The 21,630-nt window shown below is 46.9% G+C and overlaps 1 protein-coding gene across 7 annotated transcripts in view; it reads left to right on the top strand.

Annotated features, from left to right (window-relative positions):
* The window catches only part of SRRD (SRR1 domain containing), a 105,182-nt gene that overhangs the window by 2,883 nt on the left and 80,669 nt on the right, over nt 1–21,630 (top strand). For 3 of the 7 annotated variants that reach the window (XM_063913200.1, XM_063913198.1, XM_063913196.1), the window contains exons 2-4: nt 6,491–6,595; nt 15,257–15,478; nt 16,411–16,451. In XM_063913200.1, the coding sequence (XP_063769270.1) occupies nt 15,312–15,478; nt 16,411–16,451 (208 nt within the window). In that variant the 5' untranslated portion in view covers nt 6,491–6,595; nt 15,257–15,311. Of the gene's footprint in view, nt 1–6,490; nt 6,596–8,443; nt 8,526–15,256; nt 15,479–16,410; nt 16,452–21,630 lie in introns of those variants that run through there. The other 4 variants (XM_063913201.1, XM_063913202.1, XM_063913197.1 and 1 more) reach the window with 2 other exon arrangements.

Here is a 21,630-nt window from a genome sequence, read left to right as displayed (position 1 = left end):
GTGTTTGGAAAATGACAGGAGCTGACTGGCTGCTGGTACTTTATCTCCATCCACTTGATTACTCTCCAAGGCTCAGTACATAGACCGTCTTATCTCTAAGCACATTTCTTAATTATCCCCCCATAATGCCAGTATCCACACGAAAGCTGCATATAAATACAACCTCTGCTTTATGTAGTATATATTTTGTGTGGTGAAGTACATTCATTTCAGACCCTCCCAGCATGATCCCATACACTGGGTATAAAATGTTCTGCTCCTGGGCTCCTATCGGATTCCACTTTCAGACATGCAACCTGGGAATTTCCCAGGTCATAGCCGGGTTTTTCAACTCTGCAAAAACCTGGGATTTTGCTATATACCCCTTTCAGAGATGGAGCTAAATCCCGGGTTTAGCACATGAATGCGCATCATCCCGGGATTACTGCATGTGTGAAAGGACGCAACCCGGAAGTAAATCCCGGGTCCCCGACCCTGCTTCAATCCAGGGTCACTGAGCTGAGACCTGGTGTTCCCAGTGGGACTATTATATCGGAAGTATAGTGAGAGTCAGGACCACTAATACCGTTTAACAATCATTTATTTCCAATATCATTGACAAGAATTAAAATATACTTATCCACGTTCCTTAAGGCAGTTATACAGGATAATCAGAATCCTAGCATAAGGTGTGGTCCCAGGGAGCCTCCTGTCGCTGCGTAGCGCCTAGGTCTTGTCAGTCAAAGGAACCCTATTGCCAATCTCAGGTCTTAATGGAAGCTGCTATCAATCTGACGTGACCCTCTATTTAACCTAGAATTCTGGGAGGTGGTCAAGGGATCATATCTCCATACACATGTCATTGAAGTCCCGGGTCACTCGTACAATATTGTGAAATCTATTGTTGTATTGAATCCTAATGTAGGACAAATAGCATTTTACCTTTGCTTATTTTAGATGTCTAGGCCACTTGATCAAAGGTAAACATCTATTTGCTGACCATAAATAGAACTATTGTCTGGCCTAATATGTAACCATTAAAGGAGAACAATTTCTGATTAACATACTATAAAGAACAAACAGCTTGTTCCTACAAAGATGCACAGTGAAAGTCGTAAAACACAAATATATGGCTATGTGTATACATTTTATACATAGAAGACAAATAGTTAGCTGTAGGTCAGAAATCAATACTGTTACACCTGGGAATTCGCCGGCTGCTAGACCCGACAAATTTCCTGGTCACATGTCTGAAAAGAGTATTACACTACAGTTTCAGCCAGGAAATTCCAGGGTCCACCCGTTCACACTGAACCTAGGAATTTGCTGTTTTTTGGTATCTTATTTTTTTTTAACACTCAAATCCGGACTTTCCCATAGAAATGTGGTTCATTGGGCCTAATTCAGTAAGAATTGCAATCTTTTTGTTAGCATGCTGGGGGCCGCCCATCGCTGGGCAAGGCCGCCCAGCATGCTGACTGCAACCCCCCACCCCCTTTCAACAAGCAGAAATTGCGAACGCATCGCAATTTCAGCTTGTTAGCAGAAATTAAGGTTGCCTTCTGCCGGGGCAGTTTAGCTGTGCCCACAGAAGGCACGCCGCCATGTTTCGTGACGTCACGCAGCCGCCGCGATCACGCCCACCATTTACCCATCGCTGCCCCCACAACGATCCATCTCCGCCCTGGAAATGGAGCGTTGCCGCCTCTGCCTGATTGACAGGCAGAGGCGATCGCATTTTCTGCAGCCCCCCTGCTTAAAATGCAGGCGCATGCGCAGGACAGGTGCTGCGCCTGAAACTGCATCTTTTTAGTATTTTTGCGGTTGGATCGCACACCAATCCAATCTGAATGAGGCCCAGTGCGTGGTATTTTTTTTTCTGCATACAATGTTTCTGATGTATTCAGTTTTTAGGTATAGAAGGTGACCTACTAAGCAAGGTGCTGGATTTTTTTTGTTTGTTTATTCAGCCATAAAAATCACACTCTACAGCTGCCAATCATTTAATTAAAGAGGCCTACGGCACCCAGACACACGCTGGCGGCTATGTAGTGGTGAGTCTGGAAGCTATCACTGCGGGAAGTGAAGCTGCTGCTGCTGACGGCCCGCCCAGCCAATCAGAGCACTTTGGCTAGACCAGGGCTCGACAAATCCCAGGTGGCCATGGCCCCTAGATTTTGCTGCCTGGCGACTAGGGTGGCCAATCCCAGGATCGGCGGGATCCCGGGATTTAGGCCAAAAATCGTCTGGGATTCAATCCCGGGATTGGAAGCTCCAATCCCGGGGATTGAGGGATCATGCTGCCCTTTGTGTTTTTAAAGCCGGCCAGCATTGAGTGTCCTCAGACGCTGCCCGGCTACCTCCTTCTGGCTCCCCCTGCGCAACGTGACGTGCAGTCACAGGTCATGCTGCGCAGTCATCCGTTACCCGCCACCGAGCCCACAGCTGCCGCCTAACCCACAGGATGACCCGCAGCCACCGCCGAGCCTGCAGGATTACCCGCCGCCGACCCCGCAGGATGTGTGCCAACCTCCCGCACCCGCCGTATGGTGAGTTATGTCTGCGGGGAGGAGAGGGGTGGACACATAGAAAAAAGCCAATCTGGGATGGAAAAAATGGCCCGGGATTGGCCTCCCTACTGGCGACCAGATTATGCAGAGGGAGGAGGCAGATCCTTATCAGCCCCAGCAGAGATTCATGAGCATGCCTTTATTACGGCTGCCATTTCATGCACAAGAGTTCCTGCGCTGACTGCTGTGCCTGTCGGTCCCGGCCTATGCTGACTGCTGTGCCTGTCGGTCCCGGCCTGCGCTGACTGCTGTGCCTGTCGGTCCCGGCCTGCACTGACTGCTGTTCCTGTCGGTCCCGGCCTGCACTGACTGCTGTTCCTGTCGGTCCCGGCCTGCACTGACTGCTGTTCCTGTCGGTCCCGGCCTGCACTGACTGCTGTGCCTGTCGGTCTCGGCCTACGTTGACTGCTGTGCCTGTCGGTCTCGGCCTGTGCTGACTGCTGTGCCTGTCGGTCTCGGCCTGCGCTGACTGCTGTGCCTGTCCCAGCCGGCGCTGACTGCTGTGCCTGTCGGTCCCGGCCTATGCTGACTGCTGTGTCTGTCGGTCTCGGTCTATGCTGACTGCTGTGCCTCTCGGTCCCGACCTATGCTGACTGCTGTGCCTGTCGGTCCTGACCTATGCTGACTGCTGTGCCTGTCCGTCCCAGTCTGTCCTGACTGCTGGGCCTGTCCATCTTAGTCAGTGCTGACTGCTGGGCCTGTGCATCCCGGTCTATGCTGACTGCTGGTACTGTCTTTCCCGACCTATGCTGACTGCTGGGCTTGTCAGACCCAGCCTGTGCTGACTGCTGGGCCTGTCCGGTCCAGCCTGTTCTGACTGTTGTTTCCAATCACAGATTGCATAGAGCTCTATGCATGGCAAGGTAGTGTTCATTCTAGCACCCTGCACCTCTCACAATCCATGCAGTTCCTCCTTTCTGCCTGGGGTGTCGCTCTCTGCTCTGGTGCTTCTAGCAGACTCCAGTCTGTATCTCAGCACTGAGATATAGATCAGCATGTGCTAGAAGCATCCTGAGCAGAGAGTGACACCCCAGGCTGGAAAGAGGAACTGCACGGGTTGTGAGAGGTGCAGGGTGCTAGAATGGGGTGTGGTATTGAAAGTCGACAGTAACTAGGTCGACAATGTCTAGGTCGACCACTATTGGTCGACAGGGTCTTTAGGTCGACATGTTCTAGGTCGACAGGTCAAAAGGTCGACATGAGTTTTTAATGTTATTTTGGTGTCGTTTTGTTCGTAGAGTGACCGGGAACCCCAATTAGTGCACCGCGTCCCCTCGCATGGCTCGCTTCGCTCGCCATGCTTCGGGCATGGTGCCTTCGCTCCGCTGCCGCTTCGCTCGGCACAGATTACCGTTCCAATCGTAGTCCACGTGGATCGTTAAGTATGAAAAGGAGAGGAGGGGGATTGTTTTCCTGGGGGTGGCTGCGAGGAGGGTAGTTTGCCTGGGTGTACCACTTAGTTGAGTGGTGTTGGTTGCTGGGGGATGGGGTTAGTTGCTCATTAATGTGGTGGCGGTGGTGGTTTGCCCGGGGGATAACTGCACAGCAATGTGGCTGCAGATGGCTTGGTATGCCTGGGGTTACCCCCATAGTTGTGTGGGCTTGGAGGTTAGTTTGCCTGGGGAATGGCGGAGAAGCTGCTCAGTAATGTGGCTGTGGGGGTGGGGTGGGGCTGCTTCTAGTTGATGATGTGGGGGTTTTTTTTTGGGGGGGGGGAGGGTGGGACATTGGTCTGGCTCCTATATTTTATAAAAATTTGTCAAGCCCTGGGTTAGACCCAGATCTAAAAACCCGGATCCAGTGCCTTCACACTGCAGAAATCCCGAGACCACCCTATGCAGCCCAAGGAATAACTGGTAAATTGCAGGGTCATGGTCCCGGTACTCCTGACTTAGCTTTCACACTAGAACTAGACCCGGGTTGCTTAGGCTGTGCAGTGAAACTACTGGGTATATTTTCTGAAGGAGGTATCAATTTATGGTTGCAGTCACCAGTGTTAAAATGGGTTCAGTATGATTTACCGGCGGACAGGATGCCAACTGTCAGAATCCATACAGCGGCATACAACCCGCCAGAATGCGGTCAGCGGATTGAGCAGAGTGTCCCCTTGTGGGCCCACTGCGCTCACTACGCTGCAGGTTTGGTGGCTCGCGCTCGCCATAGGGTCTATTCCCACTCTATGGGTGTCGTGGACACCCACGAGTGGCAATGGTCCTGTTTCGCTGAGATTCTGGCTGGTGGCATTGTCGGGATTCCGGCATCGGTATCCTGACCACCGGGATCCAGACAGCCGTCAAATGAAACGCATCCCGTTAAAACAATCAATTAGTCCAACCAACACGTGATTTCAATCATAAATTAAGGAATAGATTTAATAAGTGAGATTCTTGTTATCATTCGGTACTAATCTTAAATGGTGCGCCAACCAATCAGCTACTAACTGTAATTTTTCAAACAAATGACAGGAGCTGATTGGCTGGAGCATCATTTAACAAGAATCTCACTCGTTCAATCTGTCCCTAAAGCTTGCCATACACCTACAGATTATCTTTACAACCATTCAATTAGTTGGCTGGTTGGAACAAAAATAATATATGGGAGCAAATGACAACCGACCATGTGCTTACAGGCACTAGAAAATAGACACATACTGTCAGTCAGACAAATTGGTTCAACTAATTTGTCTGAATTTTGTTCATTTTCTGGTGTGTGGGAGCAAATGGCTGATTAAGAGAGGAGTCTAGCAGCAGAGCATGTTGTACCTTGTGGATATAGTTATGTTGGTGGATCTGTATTAATTTGTGTCAGGTATCCCCAGGTGGTCACATAATACAAAATAAGTAAAGTGCAGTTTTATATCCATCATGCACTAATGTCAGCATCATCACTCAGCTCCTCTACAGTTTTCCTGCTGCTAGTTTTATGTTGAACATTAAAAGCTCTGATTTAGGGATATTAATAATCTATGTTACAAGGAATATTTAAATTTTCAATGAAAATATTCTGTAATGTACTAAAGTTAGCTCGCAGGGACAGCAGTAGCGATAACTGCTCTCACTGCAAGTTACTTCCCTGGCATTTTGGAGGAGTCTTTCACATTTGTGAAAGATTCCTCCAGGGAAATCTGACACTGCACATACCAATGGTGTCAGTTTGCTGAGCCGGCCGGCCGCAGGAGAGAGGGATCGGAAGACTAAAGCCTACATAGGGGAGTATTCAATTGCCCGCGGTAATTTTTCAGGTGGTAGAAACAGGACTTTACCGTTTTATTTTATGTTTATCAGTCAATTCAATTAGAGCCCATTTTTACCGGATGAAAAATTACCTGTTTTCGGGTGAAAGCACACAGGATGCGTGATAACTTCACGGGCCTATGTATTTTTGTTAGAAATTCTGAAAAAAGTTCTATTGGTTACCCCTGAATCGCGCACTCAGTCTGTCGGGCTGCCTTGTGGTGCACACTATCCCCAATAGGTATCTGAAAGGATCCCTACCTCTCTTTGATTACCTCGATGTGATGGCCACTGACGTCAGTGAGAGCAATCCTTAACGTTACAGATAATACACGACACCATGTAGTTAAGAATCACTCTCTTTATTTAATAAATTACAGCGTACTATATAGAAAAGAAACATGGGTGTATACAATATGTGCAAGCATATGATTGGATAAATAGAAGTAGCATACGACATTACATGCAGGATATTTTAGTAACACACAGAAGTAACAGTTTTGATCTAGTATGTAATTGACCTTGAAGATAAGACACACACAAGCCTTATATTATATAAACAGACAAAGGCATCTTGTAGAGAGTGCGTACGTGTCTATTCAAACACATAACAATTCATATAGCATGTTTAACCCTTCAATCCCCTCTTAGAATCATGATTGTTATATGACATGATTCTTAAGTGAGGCTCCTTTCTTGTTCCTCCAGTTCTTGAGATATTGGGCATAATCGTCGGGTCCCTTACTATCAGAGGAGGTGACAGGACTGGTGGTTATATCATAGTACATCAGGGCCTTATCAATGCCTTTGGAGGTAAGTTTCTTTCCACAGGGAATTACACAATAAACTATAATGCCTAAAAGAATTAAAGTTACAAGTATGAATATGCTTATTTGCACAAGAGCCTGTTTCCAATTTTCAAACCACCCAAAATATTGGCTCCATGGGTTATCAATACCTGAATTTTTCTTGAGTTCTATGGATAAGGTTTCTAACTTGTTTATGGCTAAAGTAACCTTACCATTGGGACCAGTGTTGTCAGGAATATATGTACAACAGCCTTCCACCTTACTAATGTAAACACATGTACCGCCTTTTTCTGCTAGAATCATGTCAAGGGCCATTCTATTTTGAAATGTCATTTGGGAAGTGGCTTCTAGCTGTTCAGCTATACCTTTAAGAGCATCTTTGGTATCATTAACAAATCTTTGTTGATTATAATATATATAATTAATCCAGGCTACGTTTTTACTTACAGTTACTATAGGGAACAATGACTCAAAACCCGCAGCCACCTCATCTCTAGCTTTGAACTCATTTGGAACACCTCTTGGGACCCCTATAGCATCAATGTACACGTGGGGGTCAAAGCTACCTCCTGGGAGTGCTCTTTTCTTTCGATTAGCAGGAGTATTAGAGGGAGGATTGGGGTCATCGGTGATCATTAGGAGTGGCATTATGACTTTGGCCAGGGCACACTCACCATACCATGGTGTGTCTAATTTAGTTCTAAGCTTCATATCCCCACATATATAATAAATGTCGCCTAGTGATCTAGTTTGGTTGACTAAAACAGTTGTTCTTTTATTTGCACAATACCCTGGTGGGAAGGTTTTTAAATTTCTCCCTGGGGTGATGTTAGATGTATAACAGGTATAGTTTCCAGGATATATGGTTATGGTATTTCCTGGGTTGGGATTTTTTGACAATATGGGATATTCCCTTTTCCACATTTCGCACTGACTGTCATTTGTTTTGGTGTCATTAAAAAGGCTGAAAAAACAATTTTCCTGTCCTAGGGGTATATTAAGGGGCACTGTACCTAGGTGGGGCCTAGATTTGCCACAGACATAACAGTTGCTTTTATTGTGTTTGTTAGCACTATACTTCATCCATTCCAACCAAAAATTAATGTCAGAGAAACCAGTTTCAATAGCTAGGGTGTCTTCAAAGGTAGGGTTAGTAATAGCCACCATATCTTTAGAAGTGGCAATATGGGGCTTTAAAGGTTTGTTTTGGGGAGCAATTTTAGGCTGGTATTTTGGGTTTTTGTACATATCCCATAAATAAAACCTTTGTCTTGCACTATAGTACCCTGCTTGCCACCATATACCAACTACATAAGTTGCATTATCCCGGTTGCTGGGATGCACTATGTTTAGCCTGAACCGATATGAGTCTGGGCCCTCTTCCATTTTATGAATAGACAATCTTTGAAGTAGGTTCAGATGTTGACCATATCTGTTTCTGGCAGCTGATGGGCGATATCCCCAATCTGTTCCTGTATTCCACCCCACAGCTTCCCAGGAATTACAATTAGATCCATAATATCTAATGTCATAGTACCATTCGTCAGTAACACAAATATATACTGTCTCAGACATTCCTGATTTCCTCCTTTGTTGTATATAATATTTGTCATCAGCAATTTTGGGGAACATAAAATAGTCAAGGATATATGTGGCTACGTGTGTGTTAGAGGAATTGTACCACAAGGTGGGGACCCCATCTGTTTGTGTGATGCTGACTTCACATATTGTGAGGTGAATGAGGGCCAGTAGGGCTATCGAGATAGTCCCCAGGATAGAGATAGGGGGCAGGTTCTTCATCGTTTTCTGTTCTTCTGTCTTCGCTAGGTGGGAGGTCAGGGCTGTCTGCCCCGGTTCGTACCTCACTGGAATCACTTGCTTCCCTCTCTAGGTCTGGTCTAGGAACCTTTTTTACTCGGGATGCATGGATCCAGGTAGGACTTTCCTCTGTCAGGACTGCTGTTCGGGTAACTGCTACGACCTCTGTCTCTGGACCATAGGTGAAGTCTCCTGGGCTCTTGTTCCTGGGGAGCACCTTCACCACGACTCTGTCTCCGACTTTAAAGGGGTGTGTAGGTTCCTGTGGATTCAAAGGGTTTTTACAAACAACCTCATGTTCAATTTCATTCAGTTTTATTATCAGGGACCTGACATACTCTTCTCTGATAAGTTCTAGATCTCCTTCCTGTATTACTAGTGGTTTCTTAGCCCAGGGTGTAGGAAAAGGCCTACCCATTAGTATTTCAAATGGGGAGTAACCCAGAGTCTTTTGTGGGGTCATTCTGATCTCTGCTAGGATAATAAGAAGGACCTTCTTCCATTTATGGAAGGTACCCCCTGTGGCCTTCCTAAGCTTGTCTTTGAGGGTCCTATTCATGCGTTCTACGACCCCTGAACTCTGCGGGTGATACGGGATGTGGAATTTCCATTCCACCTGCAGGGTCTTTACCAGAGCCTGTGTAATTTTTGCTGTAAAGGCGGAGCCTTTATCACTATTGATTTGCAATGGGCACCCCCATCTGGGGATGATTTCCTGAGTTAGGATCCTAGCAACTGTCTTTGCATCCTCAGATTTAGTGGGGAATACCTCTGGCCATCGAGAGAACATGTCTACAATGACCAGGGCATACTCCTGTTTACCAGTACCTGGGATATGGGTGAAGTCAATTTGCAGGTGTGTAAAGGGTGTGGTGGGGTATTCAAGATGCTGATGTTTTGCCTTGTCAGGGTTGTTGGGGTTGTTTCGCAGACAAGTGATGCATCTACTGACATACTGATCTACTAATGACTTGGCATCCGTGACATAGAAATCATTACGTAAGAGTAAGGTAGTTGTTGCCTTACTGTGGTGTCCTATGCCATGGTAGTGGGCAATAAACAAGGGTGCACTGGACTGGGGTATACAAGGTTTCCCCTCTTTGCAGATTAATCCTGTTTTAGGATTCTTCTGCAAAACTGGGTAAGTCCAGTCAGCTAGGTCGGCTTTGGAGGCTGAGGCCTGTAACTGGGTGATCAGGTAGTGGTTGTCGAGAGCTGGGGGGGTCATGATGGACATGTGGGCCTGAGTGATGGGCTGTGAGGCCGCATGTTTGGCAGCAGAGTCAGCAAGAGCATTTCCAAGGGAGACTGCATCCTTCCCCCCCGTGTGTGCCCTGCAATGGAGGATTGCAATGTCAGAGGGCAGGGTTATGGCATGCAGAAGGTCAGAGATGAGTTGGGCATGTGATATGCCTTTTCCATCAGCTCCAAGGAAACCACGGCGTCGCCAAATGACCCCATGGTCATGCACGACGCCGTACGCGTATTTGGAGTCAGTGTAGATGGTGACTGGTTTATTCTGGTAAAGGTGACAAGCCCTTGTGAGAGCAATGAGCTCTGCAGCCTGTGCTGACTGGTAAGGAATGGGCTGTGCTTCCAGAATAATGTCAGGGAGAGTGACAATAGCATAACCCGCTTGGTACGTGGTGTCATTGGGTCTGCTACAGGAACCATCTACAAAAATGACATCCGCGTCGGGGACAGGGACAGGGGACATGTCCAGTCTGGGGGATGTTTCTGACTCAATGGAAGCTGAGCAGTCATGGGGTTCAGGAGGGTGGTCTTCAGGACCTTTGAGCCCCAGTAGAGCGTTGAGAATGGGTGCAGGACCTGAAGAGTTGGTGGCATACTTAATGGTGAGGGAGGGGTTGTTTAAAAGGAGAACCTCATATCCACTGAGGCGCTGAGCTGACATGTGTTGTGTGTGTAACCCTTTTAAAATGGTTAGAACATCATGAGTGGTGTGAAGTATTGTTGTGTGGCCTAGGGTGAGTGTGGTGGCCATTTCAGTTACCATTGCACAGGCTGCAAGTGCCCTGAGGCAAGCAGGCATACCTTGCACTGTGACAGGCATTACTTTGGAAAAAAATGCCACTGGGCGCAACTTTCCTCCATGAAACTGTGTGAGCACCCCCGCCATGGTTTTACAATTGTCCCTTGCAAACAAATGAAAAGGTAGTACATAGTTGGGGAGGCCAAGTGCCGGACTTTTCATTAACATACACTTTAAGCTTTCATATGCAGTTAACATTTCTTGTGACCATTGTACAATATTAGGTTTGTCTTTCAGTGTGGCTTGTCTCAAAATGTTATCATAATAGGAACAATCAGATATCCACTGTCTGCAGTAATTTACCATACCCAGAAAAGACAGCAGTTCCCTCTGGGTAGTTGGGGTGACCAGGCCCAATACAGACTGAATGCGCTGTGGACTGACTTTCCTTTCCCCCTGAGTGAGCACAAAACCCAAGTAATCCACATGCTTCTTACACCATTGCATTTTTGTTTTGGACACCTTGTGTCCACATTCACAGAGCCAGTTTAACAGTGATATACCATCCTCCCGGCAGGCCTCCTCAGTTTGACTACAGAGCAGCAGATCATCTGCATACTGTAGCAGGACTGAACCATGGTGAGGGTGCCAGGGCCCCAATGTGGCCTGGAGTACAATGCTATACACAACAGGTGCGTCAATGAAGCCCTGGGGTAAACGACACCAGGTGAGTTGCTTGCCCTCAAAAGAAAATGCAAAAAGTAACTGTGTCTGTGCATCCACTGGAATGCTAAAAAATGCATTTTTTAAATCAATTACCGAAAAAAATGCAGCATCTGCAGGGATAGCTGAAATGAGTGAGTTAATGTCAGGTACAATGGGTGCTATAGGCACAATGAGTTGGTTAATTGCCCTAAGGTCTTGTACAAACCTTACACTGCCATCTGACTTAGCAACTGGGTTGACTGGTGTGCAGTAAGGTGAAATTACGTGTCTGAGAATGCCTTGTTGGAGAAACTGTTGTATCATTGGTCTAAGACCTTCAACCTTCTCTTGTGACAAGGGGTATTGCTTTTGATAGACAGGTTGTGTGTCAGGTTTCAGGGTTGCTCTATATGGTGTGCAAGGAATGAGGCCAGTGTCATAGGGACCCTCCGACCATAGAGCAGGGTTTACTTTGTCAAAATCAGGTGTAATGTCTGTTGCTTCCCACACCGGTAGGTGTGGGGACTCAACCTCCAGGCCACTGCCAGTGGGTGAAGGGAGAATGGAGATTTCGAGCCTGCTAAGAAGATCCCTTCCCAGAAGATTAATTGGACATTCAGGTATTACAGTGAAATTGTGTTTACCCATATATGTGCCTCCCGTGGTTCTGACACTAAGGGCATCTGTCAGGTAAGCATCTGTGGGTATCCCATTGATTCCCATTGAAGGAGCAGTCTTTACCAAATGACCATCGTACAGGTCGACACACAAAACACTAGTAGTTGCCCCGCTATCTACCAGGAAAGGGATTGCTCTCTTTCCTATAATCAAGGTTAGTAGCGGTGGGTCCTTCCAGTGTCTGGTGAGCTGGGCAAAGGCTGGGATACCCTCCTCCGGGCCCCGTCAGTGGGAGGGGTCCTGCCAGTCAACTCGGAATCGGACATGATCCTGAAAGGGGTTGTTGTGTGACTGTCGGGGATGATCCCGGGAGGGAGCCGGAGCTTGGGGCTGTCGGTGGTTTTGTGAGGGACAAGGGCAATCCCTTGCCCAGTGATCGTCCCTTCCACAGTTGAAGCAGGAGGTTTGTTTCCTGCTGGCAGAGTCAGGGGGGTGGGGTGGCCTGGCTTGTGGGTTTTGATATCGGGCTGGATTACGGGGTGGGCCAGTGGAGTGCTGCTGGCGTCTATCTCCCCGACCTCTCTGATTTTGGTAATTATGAGTTGGGGCATTCTGCAAGGGTTTTTTTTAACATCAAAGCATCCTGCAGCTTCCTTTTCATATAAGTGCTTTTCAAATTCCTTAATATTATCAGAGGTCCAGGAAGAAACACCTTGCTTAACTGGGACCATAACAGATGGCAACAAGTTATTTACAAAGGTAGAAATTAGTAAATGGTCTGTATCTACAAGAGTGAGACCTGCATCTTCAGACCAACACTTTTTAAACCTCTTCCAAAACTCAGTGAGAGGGTTGTCAGTAGCAATAGTTAAGTCAGCGTTGCGGCGGGAGACGGTTTGTCTGTTAGGAGTAGGGGCACTAGGGGCGGGGGTGGTTACGTCTATGTGGAGGGTACTGTCAGGGGGGGCTATTCCTCCTGAGCCTCCTTCTCCTTCCCCTTCCCCTCCTCCCCCTCCCCTTTGCATCGGCATTCGTGACAAAGCAACTGCAGCTAAAAGATCTGTGTCTTTTAAGGAGGGGTATAGGGGACTGTAGGGCGGAGGAGAAGAGTTTTTCAGAAACTTGTTGCTTCTAAATTCCTCAGCTTTGTGTAGTCGGGAAGTTACAGATTTTATTCTACGCTGTTTCTGCTTGATATTTTTGTCATACCAATGAGGTGCTATCGTGAGCCATTGCTCTCCTCCAGCGCGCATATATGTCATGTCCCATTGTGGGTCATGATCATACCACGGCCAGGCTTCCTTGTCTCCCAGACAAAGCCCTTTGATCATGTCCATATAAAATGGATAATTAATACCATCACGGGGGAATGGGCTGGGGCTGCCAACTTTCTCTGTCCACCCCGCTAAGTTATCTACCCAAGGGTTAACTAGATAATAATCTGTGGTGGAGTTACGGGCTACATACTCCTTACATGTCTCTCCTGGTAAAGGTGGAGGATAAATGACTGTCTTACTCTGACCCCCTCCCATAGTAAAGAATACAATCTACACCAGCTTTCTACGCAATTTCTACAACAACTTATAACAACTGTCTATGCAATATCACAACAAAAATGCAGTTTACAAAAAAAAAAAAAACATTCTATGCAATTTCACAACAAAAATACGTTCTATGCAATTTCACAACAAAAAATGCAATTTAAAAACTTTCTATGCATGCATTAGCTAACACCAGTTAATTAGTCATTGACAATATCACAATATTATCTGTATAATGAGAACATGAAATCTTTTGACGGGTACGCTTACCATTCGTACAAGATGTCAGAAAAATACAGCGTTTTAAACAGGAAGCAAGAAAAGAGTTTTGAGTAAAGATATCTGGCAGACGAAAACTTACCAGCCGTCTGAACCAAATATAAGAACTTATCTCACTACAACATACAAGAATATATATATAGACGATCAGATCGAGGTATAATCTACGTTATGTATAGACCCCAGGTCTATATATTTTTTTTTTTTAAGTATCCCAGATACTAACGTCTTCGGAGAATTGCGCTTGGACTCCTGGTCCTTTCTCAGACGTATCTTTAAGTCCCAGACATTAAAGATTCTATGGTATCCCTGATACCTGTTTTATGTTTTTACATAAAACTTCGTAATATTAAGTCCCGGACTTAAATATTACCTTGTCACGTGTTCCCGGAACACTGACACGGATTCAGCTTCAGTGTATGACCGCAATCCTGTATGGCAAAGATAGACAATAAATTCTCTATTCTTACCATTCAGGGACGATCACTGAATTCCGGACATAGAGCCCCCAGCTGAAAGGATCCCTACCTCTCTTTGATTACCTCGATGTGATGGCCACTGACGTCAGTGAGAGTGATTCTTAACTACATGGTGTCGTGTATTATCTGTAACGTTAAGGATTGCTCTCACTGACGTCAGTGGCCATCACATCGAGGTAATCAAAGAGAGGTAGGGATCCTTTCAGTATCTCTCCCAAAAATACCTTAAATTGTTAGACAGATAAGCAGAAAAGTGGGAAAAAGTGCTCCCGTGGGCGCCTCCAATCAGAACCACATCACATGGAAGAACATGATAGAATGAATAAATGACAATACATCCCTTAAGTAGATGTTGTTTCCAAATGATTTCTTCCTCATCCGATGTCTTGTCGGATAGACAGCAGTTTCCAACTTTTTTAGGTCGAATAGTGATTCGACCTATTCAATGGGGCTGCTGTTTTTCCGACAGGTCGGCAATTCTGACTCGTCGGAAAACATGTGGATCGGCGGATTAGCCGTGGATCCACGTGTGTTGTTGGATTTGCAGCCAAATCCGACAGCTTTTAGTCCTGTTTTCGACAATGTCAATCCGACTTTATAAAAAGTCGGATTGACATAGTCGAGAACAGGTAAAACCTGTCGGATTTGCCCACAAATTGGATACTGCATTGTTGGATCCTTACTGTCGGAAAGCATCTGGCATGCATTGAATAGACCCCATAGGCTCTAAGTGGTTTACACCATCTGAATATGGTGTAAACTAACCGGGCCGAACTCCAAAAAGCTTTGCAGTAAATATGACTAACCTTTACCCTAGTGCCTGAGACTCCTCTTCCACAGACTAACCCTAACTCTCCGCTGCTGGTCCGTGCAAAATGTCACCATTTAATATGACAATCTGCATAGGCCGACGTGTTCAATGTCGACATTATGGGGTCAATCCAGTTAGCCACGAAGGGTGCAAGTTGCCATGGCAATGGCATAAAATCGATGGAAACGACTCCGCAATTTGCCCATCTCGAGGTCCAGTCTCACTCGATACACTTACTGTATGGAGGAAGGGTGTGGCTAATTGGATTAACCTCTATGACTACAGCCTGGCTCAACACTGTTTTGGCCTAGGCACATTTTATTGTTTCACCGCTACAACCACTGCACCAGGCTATATTTAAAATCACATTTCATTGTCTGTGGCAGGAGTAGTAAAACTGTGTATGTGTTCCTTTTCCCAGAGAAACCTGTTTGCGTTTGCTGTACAATACATAGCCATCCCTACTGTCCTCAAGGATGGACTCAGACACGTGGCAGGTGGTCAGTAAGAAGAAGGCAATCAAGAAGAAATCCATGAGGCCCAAAGAAAATCTAGTTTCTGAAGCTGGAGGAACTATGCAGCCTCATCCTTTGTATCCGCTTAAAGACTGTAAAGCTGTCACCAAGCAATTGAATGAAACAGTGTAAGCTACCTAGCAGCGGTGATGCATGTCTGTGGCTTCTTATTTATGAGATTGTAATTATTTTAAGTAACAAAGATGGTTAGCATTACTGCCTCACAGCACTGAGGTCATGGGTTCGATTCCCACCATGGCCCTAATTGTGGGGAGTTTGTATATTCTCGCTGTGCTTGCGTGGGTTTTTACCGGGTACTCCGGTTTCCTCCCACAATCCAGAAATATACTGGTAGGTTAATTGGCTCCCTACAAATTAACCCTAGCATGAATGTGTGTGGTGTACATGTGGTATGGAATATAGAGTGTAAGCTCCACTGGGGCTGATGTGAATGGCCAAATACTCTCTGTAAAGCACTGCGGAATATGTGTGCGCTATATAAATAACTGGTAATAAATAAATAAATTACACCTTGTAAAACCTAAATGAGAAGGAAGTCCATATTAATAAAATAACTTTAAAAGTCATAACGACACAAAATGAAAAAAATAAACGTGTCCCATCATATATCCCTCTGCAAGCTACTGCCACCCCTCAGATATTACACAAGGTCCCAGCAGAGGAGATTGAACCACATCATCTGCACACAATACATCATAGATGCCCTAGACAGGGAGGTCATTGGTTGGTGTCTCCGATGTTTTCACTGCAGTACTATTAAACTGTCAGAAAACGCAGTATTTGTACTACGGAACTTATTTCAGTGCATGCAAGGAGGAGGTGTGTTTTTGTTTGTTATTGGATTAGGTATTTTTTACTTTCTGTGTGGCATACAAGGAAAACAATAACAAGAATTGATTTTGTTTTAAAACTTTTGTGCTTTGTTTACTTTAATGTATCAGATGTTTGATCTGCATCTTTCAGCAATTTTTTTCTTACCTTAAAAAAAAAAAAGTATGTATTATGTTATTATTAAATTACATTATTACTTCATTAACAGAGAGAATCTGAGGCTATCTGACTTTTGGCACTCATGTCATGGTAAGTACATTGTGAAGTGAAATGGTGCATCACAATTTTAGAAAAGACAAGCTGGACAAATTCTGTACCCTGGTATATCATCATTTATAAGTATTTGGTGAAGTAACTAATACGTTTATTGCTGATACATAAATTACTGACATGTTATTTGCTAAATCACGTCGCCCAAAAGGAGGCCACATGCGTTTGTCTGTAACCATTATGGTGACATGTAGGCAGCTGAGCTGAATACATTCTATTCTCAAACTGCTAGATCTTTACGGGTCTCCATTACGGGTTAAGTACGAAATACTGTTGGGATTCCGACAGTCAGAAGACTGACAGCGGGATCCCAATGCCCAGAATCCCGACACAACCTGGTAAGTATTTTTCTCTAGCATCCATAAGGGATATTGGGGAATCTAGTACGATGGGGTATAAACGGGGTCCAAAGGAGCCAGTGCATTTTAAATTTCTTCAACTGGGTGTGCTGGCTCCTCCCCTCCCACAGGCAGTTTAGAAAAAAGTGCCCTCAGGAGAGGATGCACATATCTGAGCTCCAGAGAGTTTTCTTCAATTTCTTTTTTTCTGTTAGTTATTTTCGGTATGCTGTTTGGGCAACACCATAACTGCACCGTGGGAGTTAGGGGCGGGGGGGGGGGGGGGGCGGTCACCCGGCCTTACGAGGTGCTGAGCCGCTTACCCGCTGCAGGACCACCGTCCTGAGGGCCACTGCGCCTTGGCTGTCACAGACGCAGCACGCCGCACACCCCTAACGCTGCCTGAATGTGACATCGGTGGTGGGTCCCCCGGGTTCACTGTGCGGCTGACCACGGGCGCGGCGTACGGGACCCTTCCGGCGCGGGGGGGGGGGGGGGTCCCGCTAAGATCCACCGTGCAGACTGGCAACAAAAACGCTTTGACTAGCACTTGTTGTGATGTTTTCAAGCTATATAGAGACTTTGCCAGTATAATCTATCTCTGTAGCTCCGGTGCCATTGGGGGGGGGGGGGGGGGGGGTTGCGGAGCTACCTCGGAGCGGGACCTGAGGCATTTTGGTGCCTTCCTCTGCTTACTGCAGCCATTCTCAGCACACACAGCGCTTCCTGATTCCTCAGCCACGCTGGATATCTGGTACAGGGTGTAGCAAAGGGGGAGAGCCGCTTGTGTACACTATCTGGGTCCTCTTTAGGACAGGGTTTGTTAGTGTTTACTGTAATACGGGAAGCTGACAGCCTCACTGGGGCTGTACATCTAAGGGTGTGCTGGTGTCCTCTCTCTGTCTCTCCTCTCACATACAGTAGGGCAGGCTTGCAATATAACTGTGTGTATGTGTATGTTCTTTTGCTTACTGTGAAACATGGGTAAACACAAGCTGTGCAGTGTATGCCACACCAGATTCTCTCCATTATATACTAATTCTGTTTCCTGTGAACAATGCAGCCAATCTTCACAAATCAGTGAAGGGGCTGGGGGAGAGGGTCCAGAGCCCCACTGGTTAGGGTCTTTTAAAACTAAGATGTCAGATATGTTATCCCAGCTCACTGCTAATGTGCAGAAAACTCAGCTACTACAACAAGCTGTTGCAGATTTAGCTGCTAGGGCTGATGCACAGCCCCCCCTCTCTCATGCAGGTCCACAGAAGCGTGGTTTACCTGCTCTACTCTCTGATACAGATGAGGATATACAAGAGGATGGCGATGACTTGGATCCCGTTAGTGGGGATCTTGATTCTGCTCAGGGTATTGAACCCCTAATGCTGGCTATACGGGACGTGTTACAGCTCCCTGTAGAGGACGCTGCATCACAGCAGTCATTTCTCTAACGTCCTAAGTGGATGCTGGGGACTCCGTAAGGACCATGGGGGATAGCGGCTCCGCAGGAGACTGGGCACAAAAGTAAAGCTTTAGAACTACCTGGTGTGCACTGGCTCCTCCCCCTATGACCCTCCTCCAAGCCTCAGTTAAGATTTTGTGCCCGAACGAGAAGGGTGCACACTAGGTGGCTCTCCTGAGCTGCTTAGTGAAAAGTTTAGTTTTAGGTTTTTTATTTTCAGTGAGACCTGCTGGCAACAGGCTCACTGCATCGAGGGACTAAGGGGAGAAGAAGCGAACTCACCTGCGTGCAGAGTGGATTGGGCTTCTTAGGCTACTGGACATTAGCTCCAGAGGGACGATCACAGGCCCAGCCATGGATGGGTCCCAGAGCCGCGCCGCCGGCCCCCTTACAGAGCCAGAAGACTGAAGAGATCCGGAAAATCGTCGGCAGAAGACGTCCTGTCTTCAGCAAGGTAGCGCACAGCACTGCAGCTGTGCGCCATTGCTCTCAGCACACTTCACACTCCGGTCACTGAGGGTGCAGGGCGCTGGGGGGGGGCGCCCTGAGACGCAATAAAAACACCTTGGATGGCAAAAAATGCATCACATATAGCTCCTGGGCTATATGGATGCATTTAACCCCTGCCAGAATACATAGAAAAACGGGAGATAAGGCCGCCGATAAGGGGGCGGAGCCTATCTCCTCAGCACACTGGCGCCATTTTCCCTCACAGCTCCGTTGGAGGGAAGCTCCCTGGCTCTCCCCTGCAGTCACTACACTACAGAAAGGGTTAAAAAAGAGAGGGGGGCACTAATTACGCGCAGTATTAAAGATACAGCAGCTATAAGGGGAAAAACACTTATATAAGGTTATCCCTGTATATATATAGCGCTCTGGTGTGTGCTGGCAAACTCCCTCTGTCTCCCCAAAGGGCTAGTGGGGTCCTGTCCTCTATCAGAGCATTCCCTGTGTGTGTGCTGTATGTCGGTACGTTTGTGTCGACATGTATGAGGAGAAAAATGATGTGGAGACGGAGCAGATTGTCTGTAATAGTGATGTCACCCCCTAGGGGGTCGACACCTGAGTGGATGAACTGTTGGAAGGAATTACGTGACAGTGTCAGCTCTGTATAAAAGACAGTGGTTGACATGAGACAGCCGGCTACTCAGCTTGTGCCTGTCCAGACGTCTCATAGGCCGTCATGGGCTCTAAAGCGCCCGTTACCTCAGATGGCAGATATAGACGCCGACACGGATACTGACTCCAGTGTCGACGGTGAAGAGACAAATGTGACTTCCAGTAGGGCCACACGTTACATGATGGAGGCAATGAAAAATGTTTTACACATTTCTGATAATACGAGTACCACCAAAAAGGGGTATTATGTTCGGTGAGGAAAAACTACCTGTAGTTTTCCTGAATCTGAGAAATTAAATGAGGTGTGTGATGATGCGTGGGTTTCCCCCGATAACAACTGATAATTTCTAAAATGTTATTGGCATTATATCCTTTCCCGCCAGAGGTTAGGGTGCGTTGGGAAACACCCCCTAGGGTGGATAAAGCGCTCACACGCTTGTAAGGGCTCTACCCTCTCCTGAGATGGCCGCCCTTAAGGATCCTGCTGATAGAAAGCAGGAGGGTATCCTAAAATGTATTTACACACATACTGGTGTTATACTGCGACCAGCAATCGCCTCAGCCTGGATGTGCAGTGCTGGGTTGGCGTGGTCGGATTCCCTGACTGAAAATATTGATACCCTAGATAGGGACAGTATATTTTTGCCTATAGAGCATTTAAAAGATGCATTTCTATATATGCGTGATGCACAGCGGAATATTTGCCGACTGGCATCAAGTCTAAGTGCGTTGTCCATTTCTACCAGTAGAGGGTTATGGACACGACAGTGGTCAGGTGATGCGGATTTCAAACGGCATTTGGAAGCAACATGAGAAGACGCCGTATTATCAGGCGCAGTCTTTTCGTGGACAAGCGGGCAAAAGGTTCCTCATTTCTGCCCCGTGACAGAGGGAGAGGAAAAAGGCTGCAGAAATCAGCCAGTTCCCAGGAACAGAAACCCTTTCCCGCCTCTGCCAAGCCCTCAGTATGGCGCTGGGGCTTTACAAGCAGAATCAGGCACGGTGGGGGGCCCGTCTCAATGAATTTCAGCGCGCAGTGGGCTCACTCGCAAGTAGACCCCTGGATCCTTCAGGTGATATCTCAGGGGTACAAATTGGAATTCGAGACGTCTCCCCCTCGCCGTTTCCTAAAGTCGGCTTTACCGATGTCTCCTTCTGACAGGGAGACAATTTTGGAAGCCATTCACAAGCTGTATTCCCAGCAGGTGATAATCAAGGTACCCCTCCTGCAACAGGGAACGGGGTATTATTCCACACTGTTGTGGTACCGAAGCCGGACGGCTCGGTGAGACCGATTCTAAATCTAAAATCTTTGAACACTTACATACAGAGGTTCAAATTCAAGATTGAGTCACTCAGAGCAGTGATTGCGAACCTGGAAGAAGGGGACTACATGATGTCTCGGGACATCGAGGATGCTTACCTTCATGTCCAAATTTACCCTTCTCACCAAGGGTACCTCAGGTTTATGGTACAGAACTGTCACTATCAGTTCAGACGCTGCCGTATGGATGGTCCACGGCACCCCGGGTCTTTACTAAGGTAATGGCCGAAATGACGATATTCCTTCAAAGGAAGGGAATTTTAGTTATCCCTTACTTGGACGATTCCCTGATAAGGGTAAGATCCAGGGAACAGTTGGAGGTCGGTGTAGCACTATCTCAGGTAGTGTTGTGGCAGCACGATTGGATTCTCAATATTCCAAAATCGCAGCTGGTTCCGACGACTCGTCTTCTGTTCCTAGGGATGATCCTGGACACAGTCCAGAAAAAGGTGTTTCTCCCGGAGGAGAAAGCCAGGGAGTTATCCGAGCTAGTCAGGAACCTCCTAAAACCGAGCCAAGTCTCAGTGCATCAATGCACAAGGGTTCTGGGTAAAATGGTGGCTTCCTACGAAGCAATCCCATTCGGCAGATTCCACGCAAGAACTTTCCAGTGGGACCTGCTGGACAAATGGTCCGGGTCGCATCTTCAGATGCATCAGCGGATAACCCTGTCACCAAGAACAAGGGTGTCCCTCCTGTGTTGGTTGCAGAGTGCTCATCTTCTAGAGGGCCGCAGATTCGGCATTCAGGACTGGGTCCTGGTGACCACGGATGCCAGCCTGCGAGGCTGGGGAGCAGTCACACAGGGAAGGAATTTCCAGGGCTTATGGTCAAGCCTGGAGACATCACTTCACATAAATATCCTGAAGCTAAGGGCCATTTACAATGCTCTAAGCTTAGCAAGACCTCTGCTTCAAGGTC

The sequence above is a fragment of the Pseudophryne corroboree genome, chromosome 1, assembly GCF_028390025.1.
Source record: "Pseudophryne corroboree isolate aPseCor3 chromosome 1, aPseCor3.hap2, whole genome shotgun sequence".
NCBI lineage: Eukaryota > Metazoa > Chordata > Amphibia > Anura > Myobatrachidae > Pseudophryne > Pseudophryne corroboree.
This window is presented reverse-complemented; position numbering and strand designations above follow the sequence as displayed.